The 12,705-nt window shown below is 35.5% G+C and overlaps 1 protein-coding gene across 2 annotated transcripts in view; it reads left to right on the top strand.

Moving 5' to 3' along the window:
• The window catches only part of TMEM184B (transmembrane protein 184B), a 36,471-nt gene that overhangs the window by 14,139 nt on the left and 9,627 nt on the right, over positions 1 to 12,705 (top strand). For both annotated transcript variants that reach the window (XM_034403472.3, XM_034403470.3), the window contains exons 4-6: positions 4,988 to 5,078; positions 6,057 to 6,132; positions 11,366 to 11,457. In XM_034403472.3, the coding sequence (XP_034259363.1) occupies positions 4,988 to 5,078; positions 6,057 to 6,132; positions 11,366 to 11,457 (259 nt within the window). The remainder of the gene's footprint in view (positions 1 to 4,987; positions 5,079 to 6,056; positions 6,133 to 11,365; positions 11,458 to 12,705) is intronic.

Genomic DNA, 12,705 nt, shown 5'->3' with positions numbered 1-12,705 from the left:
AAAATAATGCATTTGTATTTGTTATCTTCAGCAAAAAAAAAAAAGTCGCTCCTATTTTTTTTTTAAATGCTGTGGTTAGTTTGATCACACAATTCAAGAGAATAAATATTCTCATTTCCAGAACATAATTATCTTTAAAACATTTGGCATGACATCTTTTTGTTCTGAGACAAGCTCTTTAAGGGAATTGATGTCATGCCCTCCTTAGGTGACTCATCCTAAGAGTAAGAGGATGATTAGAAGGTGGCTAAACCAAGATATCCCCAGAGCTAGGCCCAAACATAAGGACTTAAAAAAGAACCAATCTCCAAGTGTGAGGTTTGTTTCTTACAGCACTAGTGCAGATTCTCTAGCATACCCTCTAGCTCCAAGAGAGGCCCAAGCAGAAAACAATCAAATATCAAAGAACTGAAATGTACAGAAATATGTGACTGTAGGAAAGAGCTCTGTGAGAATGATTGCTTTTACTTTTGTTTTCTGAGCAACACATCTACACACCAGCTGCTTGAAAGTCTGAGAACACCACTTAAAACATTCTCCCTTGAAATCTGTTGACTGTTAATGTATTTTGTAGCCCTGCTCTAATCCTCCAAGACTTGAACCCAATTCATTCATCTGGATTCCTGAAGCATGGCTTGAGATTTCAGAATCTGCCTATCTTGTAGTTTTCTCCTTTCTGTAATTATGCCGTGTTCCTTTATTTTAGGGTTTGGGGTATGCTTTTTTTGCTTGGATCACTTGGGATGAAATAAGACAATTTTCACAAGAGACTATGAAGGATCCCAAATTCTTTCTTTTAGAGAAATGTAGAATCCTCCATAGTGGTAACAATTCATTGGAATATGATACCCAATGGCAGAAATATACACCCACCAGGTAACTTTGAGCCACTGACATATTCTCTGTCCAACCTACTTCACAGAGTTATGTTATTCAAGTGAAATGAATGCACGGTTTTTTGTAAACTGTCCTAAGCCTCCTGCAGAAAGGCAGGATATAAATCAAGCAATTGCACAGTCAGAAATTATTTTTGTTTGGTTGAGTGTCCCCATTCCTATCTATTACTATGTATGTATAAATACAAAGTCATAGGAAGAAGCCTGTTGTTCTGTAGATCTCATCTCCTAGCAACGGCTGTTATTCCGTTTGCTTCGCTTAGGGAGATTGCAAACATCATAACATCTGCTTGGAGGGTCAGTTCACATTCTAAAATTTGCCACTTTGTCCAGTTCAATATCCTGTGTGTTAATGGTGTTTATTTCCCCTCCCTTTCTGTGTTTTGTGCTCATGAACTGTTCAGAACTGTTTCTAGAAAGTGCAAGAGCAGACAAGGAGAAGAATGTCTTCATTTTAAAGGAGATTTTTTATTTATTTTTATTTTGCTAGGGAAAGACTTCCCTTATACAAATGTTAATGAACACATTCAGAACTTAATGTCAAATGTTTTTTAAGTGTTAAAATATATATGCAAACCAAATGTATTCAGTTCTTCCTTCCACCTTCCCCCCATCACTTTTTTGTTTGTTTCTTAATTTTCTTAACATGGTCTGATGATAGAGATCTGATGACAAACATTAGTTCTATAATTTGTAAATAATAAGCATATTTGATAATAAAAAATATTGTGGCCAAGCTATTTGCAGACTTTTCCATGCAATCGTATTTTGGGGGAAACAGGTTATATCTTCTTGGAAGTTAATTCTTTTCTGGGTAAAACAGACATAAGGTTGTTGTATCCTGTTGAAGCATCTTATAGCAATAGCATTTAGACTTATATGCCACTTTATAGTGCTTTTATAGCTGTCTCTAATCTGTTTACAGAGTCAATATATTGCCCCCAATAATCTGGGTCCTCTTATGATAGACTACTGCTTTTATATTGTTTGTTATTTATAAATAAATAAATACATTATCGTAAATAATCTCTACTTTCTAGGAGGATAAAGGAGATAGCATTATTTCTTACCTACTTTGACCTGCATCCCTGTTCTGTCTCCCACTGTGCTGTTATTGATAAGTTGGGCTATTTTTCCCTTTTCTGTAAAGATAGATGAAAAGAAGGAATTAAGATGATCCACCGGTCACCTTCTTACCATCTTCTCCCATTAGTGGACAGATCATTTCCTTGACTTTTCTTCTTGTATTGAAATAAACTATTTTTGTTATTTTTGGCAAATTTGTTTTGCAAGATTTAGTTCATTCAGAGCCTCAGCCCTCCTGTCTCCATCCCTACAGATTTGAGCTATTAATTTTGTTTTAGTTATGTGTCTCTCTCTCTCCATTTTTATATACTTGTCCTTCTTGTGCCTCAGTTTGTCAGAGAGCTCTTTGTACAACCATGCTGGTCTCATCTGGTGTCTTTCGTTTTTCTTTTAGGCCTTTAGTATTTTCGTTTTTCAGAGGTTCCCATGCATCCTGAACTGTTTTTTCTTCTAGGATTTCCATCCATGGAATCATTCCTAATCTCTCTCTTAGTTTGTTGAAGTCATCTCTCTTAATGTCTAAAACACAGGTCTGACTTTGTTCAGTCACCTATGCCTACATGTGGCAAATTCTAGTATAACCTGGTCACTGTCAAACACAGGATATCAGGAATCCAGGCAGTTCAAATGAAAATATAGGTTTATTGTATGCTAAAGCTCTCTATAAGAATCTGAATTACTACCGGTCAAAGCAAGTTGGCGGTAGATAAAAGTTAATGGAATTCAAGGTGGGCTGGATTTAGATACCTTGGTGTGAAGGGACTCATGATTGAGGACGCATTTGACCCGTCTCTCAGGCTCAGCCTGGTTATCTCCTACATTCACTTTGCCCCAAAATTCCTAAGACTTCCACTCCTTCAATCATTTCATCCCTATTAGTTAGGATTAAGTCTAGTATAGCTGACCCTCTCTAGTTCCCACCTCCACCTTTCAGGTGACACAGTTGTCAGCTAGGTACATAAGAAGAAATATGTTTCATCAACTCACTGCAGAGTTTGTTTCCCAGTTGATGTAGAGATAGTTAAAATCTCGTTACTTTAGTGGTGTTTCCTGCTCACCTCGGCTAACTTATTAGCAAAGAGTTCATCTATTTCCTCTGCTTGGTTGGGTGTCCTATAGTACACACCTATGGCAGTATCATTTATTTTTCCTCTGATAGTCACCCAAATACTTTCAAGAAGGCATTCATTCCTACCTACCTTCCTTCATGTCATTTTACTATTTATTCTTTTCAAAGAAGGAAGTATATAAGAGCCATCATCCTGCACATGTCATCTCAGTTGCGTGTAAATACTATGGAACTGAATCATAGTGGCATCTGCAGTAGGCCCATATACTTAGTGTTTATTATTGAGGAGCACACAACATAATTACAGGATTAAAAAATTAAGACCCTCATATCTGCAATTCAGTATGTCATATGATAGTTGAAACATCGAGCAACAATCCGTTGGCAAAACAGTAAATTGGCCAAAAATAAACTGGGAAAATATACCATAGCTTAAATACTGGACAAATAAAATAGGGTCCAAAAAAGGAATGACACTCTCTTTTTTTTTTTATTTATGTATTTATGTATTTATTTATTTATTGGTTCGATTTATATGCCGCCCTTATCCGGAGACTCAGGGCGGCTTACAATGCATTAAGCAATAGCCTTCATACTTTTGTATATACCTGCTTATTATTTGAGAAGATATGTTGTGTTAAAGTTAGCATATGTTGTTTGAAGTTTATTATTTCATAACAGTTTATTCAGTTAACTAAGACTAAACCTAATTATACTGTTGATAGCAGTATGTGACATTTCAAATGCTGAAAGGCCTCATTGATGTATTCTCAATAATTTTTGAAAATAAATGTGCAAGCTGTTACAATGCTTTGGTGGTGGCATCTACTCCCTTTGGATGAGAGACAGAGTTGAATTAGAAACTCACCAAATTATATGATGAGTGCTGGGAAACTACTAATATTCTAGGTGGGCAGAAACTATACTGTTCTCTTTATAAGAACTTTTAAATGCTGGGTTAACCTTCTGTGTTCTTTGAAATGTGATAATCAGGCTAAAATACACTATTTTATCCTAACGGGTAGATTTTTATTATTTTTATGAACAAGTTTACCCATGTAATAGCTGACTAGTATTTGGATAAGAAACCTTGTTAAGTCACTTCTTTATTGAACATACTAACAATGTCACAGACACTAGGGAGCACTATGATTCTAAAAATATGTTTACGTTGCACTGAAAAAGATATCTGAACATGTTATTTATTAAATGCTGCAGTTTTTCTTTTGGTTGCAGAACACTTTCTAAAAGAACAAATCAATGCTCAGAATTCATAACTAATTTCACAATGGCTGGTTTGACAGTATAACAGTGGATCATGAGTTTTATGTACATCTTTGCTTGAATAGTTAAGCATCAGTTATCTAAAATTCTGGCCTGGATTTCTTTTTAGAGAACATAGAGATCACTGTCTGTAGAATCTGACTTGCTTGCTGAAGGTGCTTCAGTCAGAATAATTTTGAGATAAATTTTGTCTAATGGAAGCATTAATTGATTGTTTTCTAATTTCATTTAATGATCATTACATACATGGATGGGTGTATTATGAAATGCTGTATAGGTTTCCTTATTGCTTTTTCCCTACCATTTCTGTTTATTCTGCTAGCCCTGGCAACAGGCAAATCATTTTGTCTTCAGCTATGATAGCTGTAGCTGCCAATAATGGCTTTTCCATATTACAGTGTTTAGCAGCATCCATCATATTTCTAAATCGTTTTTTAAAATGAGCCATTTAAAAGAGCACACTCCATTATTGAAACAGCAGATTTTTAAAAAATCACAAGCACATGCAAAAATCATGAAGGGTATTTTTCAAAAACTCATTCTTACAGCGACCTCTTCTTACAGTGACATTTTGCTTATACTGAGTAATATTTTACTTAATATGTGTTTTTCTTTTTTCTTCCTCCCTTCCTCCCTCTTTCTTTTTTTGCAGCTTTTGTCATCTATAATTTTCTTAGCCTCTGCTATGAGTACCTAGGTGGAGAGAGTTCTATCATGTCTGAGATTAGAGGAAAGCCTATAGAGTGAGTATCTGGTATCTAAATATATACATATGCATATTTTATATGTTTTAGGACTGCAGGAAATTTGAAAGAGGTGCTTTGTGCCATATGGATTGTGAATGAAGCAGTCACTTTGAACAGTTCAAGAATGTTTGCCTTTTGCAAGGTTTTTACAGCTGAAAACTGTTTCAACTCTTGCAAAGGATGCAGCTGCTTTAATGATTCCAAGAGAGATGCTTCATTTGTATTCCCATATTTTTGTAAGGCACTTCTTTCAGATACTTTGCAATATAATTATTCTCTATTGGTGGGGAAAAGACTGGATAGATATTAATTATAGCATTTGTTCTATCTCTTCTACAAGGAGCACTCTACAAGGAGATGGTGATTTATATTTATAAGCCACCTAATTGCAACGCTTGTGATATATAGAAAGTATAAAACATATAAGGAATCCAAAATGAAAAGAAACTAGTAATAAAAACTAGCCCTGATATTGAACAAAATTTGTTTATCATATCAATATCTGCCTTCAGCTAATTGATTAATTGGATTGGATTGGATTGTAATATTATTAGCCTTTTTGTTCTTAATCCATCCAGAATTTAATTTTAAACATTCACATTGTGCAACGCCATTTCTGTTCTATTTCAAATTAACATTGAAATTAACAGGTTCCACACTGAGAACTTGTGGAATTTGCAATACTCTAGAAATACAAATAATGTAGTGCAGTTCTGTTGAAATAAGTGAAAGTTTTGTCTTAGAGTAGTAAAAGGAATATTGAATCTTCCAGATTTAATTTGGCATGAAAAGCATGATGAAAGAAATGTTTGTGTGCCTATTTTATTTATTTGCCTCTTTGATATATTTTACTTAAAAGTGGTACCACATTGTCATTCCCTTGTTATATGAATAAACATATATTTATTTTATTAAACCAGTTCCACATAAAATTTTATTTTGTTCTAATTTGACCTACTGTTCTGTTGCTTTTAGGTCCAGCTGCATGTATGGGACTTGTTGCTTATGGGGAAAGACATACTCGATTGGTTTTCTGAGATTTTGTAAACAGGTATGGATTAACAGTATCAAACTGAAAAACTGAGTACTATCATAGTGTTTTTCTTTTCCCCTCCATGGCATATTTCAAGGGGGATCTCTTGAGATTCTTTAAGATTTATCTCATTGCTAGACGTTTGACCCAGTATTGATTAATATGAGTGGATGTATCCAGGAAATTCTTTCTTTGTTCTATCATAGTATTTTAATTTCAAATCATACAAGTAGTTCAGTGGTGAAATCCTCTGCGAATTGCCACTGGTTCGCTTCCCGCGCATGCGTGGTACGCTCCAAAAGCACACTGCGCATGCGTGCATGCACGTCAAAAGCATGCGCATGCGAGCATGCATGCCAAAAGCACACTGCATATGCGTGCATGCATGCCAAAAGCATGCTGCATATGTCCATGCGTGCCAAAAGCACACTGTGAATGTGCACATGCGTGACAAAAGCACGCTGTGTATGTGTGCATGCATGCCAAAAGCACGCTGTGCACATGTGCATTGCACACCAAATGCACACTGCACGTGCGCACATACACAGTGCACATCAAATGTGCGCTTCGTACAGAAAAAGAAGGCTTAACAAGGTAAGTAGAACAGCGAGGAGGGAACAGCTGTGCCGCACGATTTAGATTCACTAGAAAGCAGGATTTCCTGCTTTCTAGCGAAGAATCTAAATCGCGCGGCACAGCTGATTGTTGGAAATACCAATTCAGACAAATGGGTAGCTTTTATCACTACCAGTTCATCCGAACCGGTGCGAACCAGTAGCATTGCATCCCTGAAGTAGTTATGGGAATTAGTCCTCCTTTTGTGACAACTTTAAAAATTAGAACTAAGAAAAAACAAAATTATTTAGTTTCCATTTAAGCCATGAGTTTGTGTAAATGAAGTGCGAGTTATGGAACAGGAAATTATGGATTGAAATTTCACTAGCTGCACTGATGTGACCTGTCACTTCAGTTTTCAGCCATGAGCCTTACAATTGAATTAATTTTTTTGGTATATAATTTTATTAAGAATTTTGATTGTAATAATAAAAACTAATACAATAGAAAGTGCAAGGAAAGAGAGAAAAAAGAGAAAGGGAAAAGTGAGAATATAATAAAGGAAATAAGAGAAATGACTTCCAGTAACAACAAATGTATAACAAATTTAGTAATTTAATAACTTTTCACCCTGTCTAAAGTTATAAATGTTTATCACCTTTCAGCAGAAATTCCAAAAAGTAGCCAGAAGTAACAGCATATCTTGTTTTATGCTCAATAAAGCAAAAGTAACATTCTGTTCCTTCCTTTTGCTTTTAGCAGTCTTAATCTTTAGTTCATTCAAACTTTGTTGTAGGATTTGATTCTTTTTTATTTCTTACTTGTCCCATTGCACAGAATTTTTTAATTTCTTTTGTAGATTCCGTGAAAGATCCTTTTCTGAATCATTCTCTTTGCCTTGTCAGTTATAAATCCAGTATTGATACCATCTCTTGTTTTGTCAGATAAAATTTGTTTCACATCTGACATTTCTTCAATAATATTTTTGGACATCATCCATCCATAGAAGAAATATTATTATTGACATTATTGATATTGCAACTACTATTTTCTGATTTCATTCTTCAGAAATCTCTTCAGTACTTTTATTGTCATAATCATTTTTCAGACCTATATATCTTTCCTCTGCCTAAAATCTTTATGCTCTTCTAGTTTTTGACCCTGTTTTTGAAATCATGAAATTGTTTATTTATGCCTATATCTTATAAAAATCAAAACAGGATCTATTTCTCGTGAGGAGTAGCTTGTACTTTATAATTATTTTCAAAATGATTTTGTAAAAGTTTCAATGTTCCAATTTTATCTGGACCCCTGGTCCATTTATATCTCTCTAAGATATAAATTTAGCTTTTTGTTGTTTAGTTAAGGCTCTTTAATTTCTTAAGCCTATAATTAAAGTTTTCTTTTGTTCAGGATTAAACATAGACTCACCTGACATTTTCAAACTTGTCATTCTAAAAGTCACTAATAACTTAGAAGTGGTTAATGAGTGATTTTAAGAGTGATTAGAAAATGAAGTTTACAAACTTTGTGTCCTTTGAAAGTCTCTGCTGCACTTGTGAGCAAGATAGCTAATCCCATTATCTCCCGACACACAAATCCATAAAAAAAAATCATCCTGAAATCTCTGCATGGGTGACTTACTGTTGTCTCCAGAGAGATTTCAATGAACAGGTCTACTCACCACTTCCTTGGTCTTTCCTGCAGTTGTTGGCTTCACTTTTTCAGAGACATCTTCAGTTAGCTCTACCTCTTCCAGAAGCTTCCAGCAATAGAAGAAACTGACTTGCTATTTCACTGAAAAAATAAGGATACTTGAGCAGGAACAGTAAGATAACTGAATATCAGGAAGGTTGTTCTGAAGTAATTGTTCATTTTAACCAATTGATATTGGCAGTCATATCCATTTCATGGGAACAGTAGAAACATTGTATGATTTAACCATGCATAACTTTTAGTGTGACTTACTGCTTTTACTGCTGTAATTATTTTGAGTTCGCTCTTCTTCCACAACTAGCTACTAGTGACAAATTGCTGAAGAATTTAATAGTTTAAGTAGTAATTTGTGAATACTAAAATGAATATGTTTAATGTTTATGTATGCTGAACAGTATATGCTTAAGAAGACAGGTCATAACGAAAAGGTTGTGATCCTTTAATTTTTGTTTACAACTCAAAAGATTGGCATGAAGAAATGTATTACACTGCTTACATGGATAACAAAGGGTTTCTTTGAAAACAACTGTTGAAACTACAGGTTTGACTGGATCATCATTCCTTTCATTTCTAGGAACAAGGAGCTGCTGTGTGCTTGCTCCTGGCATTCTGTTTGCCTAGGGCAAAAATGGCATTCTTAGGTCTCAGACAGTGATAGGTGAAGAGATTCCGAAGACCCATCATAGGTTTTGATTTGTCTCTTTGTCAGACATCTGCCTGATGACTGGGTAGTTGTGTAGGTCATTTGCTCCCACTTGTTCTTCCACTATGTCTTAATACTTTTTTCATGAGGAAGTGTTTAAAAATAAACACTTGTGGGATTGGGCTACAGGAAAATGATTAAACAGCACCCAGACTGAAGAAGAAGAAGCTCAAATGTACAGTTTAACAATTAGCTTGACATTTTCCAGTTCACAAGTTGGTTATGACTCACTGTTTGGATTGTGCTTCAGTTTTAATCTCTTCAAGTCTTATGATCATCACTCAAGAATTATCAAAAACAAACTTTTCCTTTTCTTTGACTTTCTTTTTTGTCTGACTAAATGGGCAGCTTCTAGTCGGTATATTATAAAAAAGTACTTCCTTTGAAATTATCTTATGGTTTCACTAGGGTCATTCTATCTAGGCTGTAAAATATCAGGACGACACAAAATGGCAACAAATAAGTAAACTTTTCTATATCTCAGAGATACTATCTAGAGGTTGTCTGTTGATATGGTAGTCCTACTCATCCTTGGATTTTTCTGTGATTGTTAGACCTAGTTTACATTTAGCTGCATCCAAGACATACAGTTAACATTTCCCATACTTGAATCATTTCACAGGCTTCCCAAAGATCTAGTACCTTAGTCTGTATGGTACATGATCTTGCCTATTGCTAGGTTTATGCATCTGACAATAAATAGGACAGGAGTACAAAGTTATCTATGAATCTGACAGGGTTTTTTCCCTGATGTATTTTCGAATTTTAGTCTGCTATTTTAAGTACTGTATTAATTGTATTTGTATTAATCTATGTTTGTAAAAGAATTATTTCAGAGTCTATATTGCTGTGAAATATCTAATTTTTTGTGTAGTCAAGGGTTCTTTGAATTGAAGGCAGTTTTTTGTGTACTTTATTCACAAAATTTGCTTTTGAATTGAACTCAGCTTTGAATAACTTATATGGATATGTGCTACAGAAATGGTTTCTGAGACATTTCTTGAACTGCCTTATAGACTATAGTTCTGCTTCTCCAAGATGGACTTTTTCCCACCTTTTCCACCTTGGGAATCAAGCATGAAGCAAAGTCTGATTGTCTATTCTAGAATTCAATTCAGAGAAGTCACATCAGTCATATTTTTACCTTAAGTAAGGACCCAGTTTGTGGGGGCAATAAGCTGACTTTGTATAAATATACAAAAGTATGAAGGCTATTGCTTAACACATTGTAAGCCGCCCTGAGTCTCCGGAGAAGGGCGGCATATAAATCAAATTTTTTTTAAAAAGTACAGTTAATTAGTATTCAAACCATCTGCTTAAACAGAAGAATGAAAGAAAGTAGGTGATCAGAGCTGTTTAAAGAACCCAGTTTTGTGCCGTTGAGATGCATTGGGACAACAGTTTCAGAATTCCCAATCCTGCTGGTGGGCAATTGTCAACTGTCCCGTTGGCATGCACAGCAAAAGAAACTCCTGGGACATTTTTATTACCAAGAGTAAAACTTTACTGATAGATTGATACAGGCATGGAAGAAGAAACGTCAGTTCAAAGGTTTTGGTGCGATGTGCATTATTATGATTTCCCAGGCTGCCCAGTGTCCATTGTCCACCAATCCAGGTCAAGCATTTTATTTTGGGAAAACAGTTTGCACCTTTCAAAAGTCTTCTGTGAAGTTTCCGAAAGATGCCCTAATTAATTCATGAGCCATGAGCCGAACTTCAAAAGAAATACAGTAATTTATTAGGAGCACCATTTTGGCAATATTCGGATGCAGTTAGAACTAATCTCACGTAGATTTTCCCCTATGACCCTGTCTCCCCCCTCCTCTCCGGCCATGTCATAAATCACATTCTCCAATTAACCACTTTGGCTGGCTGTGAAATCCAATACCCTCCTTCTGATTGCGGTCAGGAAGAATGTATGGAATGCACTTCAGTTAGGGAAATCAATCAGCTCTATCAATTCTCCCTCCCTCCTGCTCATGGCAACTTGAAAGCTTTGCAAGTTGACATCTTCAGCTCACAGCCTTGGGGTTGTACAATTTTGTCAAGCTGCAAATGGCTAAGTTAAATTCCTTCTAGCCTCCCAGCTTCCCACACATACCCCTCCCCCCTCCCATGTTTCGTTGTCAAGCTGTAAGCAGAAAAAGGTGTTTTGCTAGTCAACCTTGACAGCAGTATTGGGAATTACACGTAAAGGAAAAGATTAAGAAAGTCTACATCTGTATATTCTTTCTTATCCTCATTTTGTCTGCCTTTCTATTTTTCTTTCCTCCAGGCCACGCTGCAGTTCTGTGTGGTGAAGCCCCTCATGGCAATTATTACAGTTGTTCTTCAGGCATTTGGAAAGTACCAGGATGGAGACTTTGAGTAAGTAAATAGTTTAATTGTAAAGACATTCTTTGTTAAGTAACACATACCTGACATGTGGAAGCAAGTCATGTCTTTATTTCAGTCACTGAGCAGCAAAACAAAGCTTTGAATGGGAACTAGTTTTAGTAAAAAATGAATGCTTTCCGTAAGAACTGGGAGAACAAAAGAAGGCTAAGTGCATAAGAGAGAGTAGAATAATAATAATAATAATAATAATAGTATTAGATGTAGAAGTGAAAGATCAGAGCCAAATAATTATTTTGGCATATTTTATATTATTGGAGACTGGATGGGCACAAGATAGGGGTAAAAAACAGTATATTGATTCTGTACTTGACAAGCATGCATGTTTTTCCGCCTGTAATTAGTATTTAGTATTTCTTCAGATACTTCGAGGCCCTATATTTATGCATGGTATATATTTATATTTATGTGAATATAAGCGCTTTATATTAGTAGGCTCCAGACAGAATAAAACAAATAAATCACAATAAACCATAATATAAATAGAGCTGATCTTAAATTCAAAACCTTAGATGAGCATCCTATGATCTTCATTTGACTTCAGGACAAAAGAAGTGTTGGCAGTGACTTAATTTCTGGAAAGGGGAATTACATTCCATAATTCAGATGCCACAGTCAAAAACTTCACACGCTGTGCTGTACCCAGTGATGCTATACAGAGCAAAACCACTTAGCAGAGCTTAATACATCAAATGCATACAGAATCTAATACTTCCTCAGACACCAAAGCCTCAGAGCATTACAAATTTGAGCATTATCACCAACAACTTGAATTTAGATTAGATATATGTTGCCTACTAATATTATTTCTTTAAAACCAGCATAATGTATGGTAATTCCTAAATCATATTTCTTCCAACAACCTAGCTGTCCATTCTGTGATAACTCTGTAGACTTCTTCTTGTCTGCAGACACTCTCCCAGCATCTGCACAGTTCTACCTGATTCTGGCATCAGGGAGAAATAGTAGTTAAGCATTATTAGCAACCTGCTGCCATCCAAATCCTAAGGCATGATGGAATCACCCAGTTCATATAGATGTAACTAATGAGTGGGGCAAAAAAAGAGAGAGCCTTTTGGCATAATCCAGTAGCCATTGAGTTGAATGTAGCTGCCGTAATAAACCTCTTGGAATATGGTGTAGTTATATGCAGATTCAGTCATAAGGCCATTTCCCTAATTTTCATTTTCACTGTTTTCATTGTTCAGTAAAACATCACGA

The sequence above is a fragment of the Pantherophis guttatus genome, chromosome 7 (assembly GCF_059756535.1).
Source record: "Pantherophis guttatus breed Tessera chromosome 7, ASM5975653v1, whole genome shotgun sequence".
NCBI lineage: Eukaryota > Metazoa > Chordata > Lepidosauria > Squamata > Colubridae > Pantherophis > Pantherophis guttatus.
Note: the sequence above shows the minus strand (reverse complement) of the source record. Positions and strands in the feature narration are given on the sequence as shown.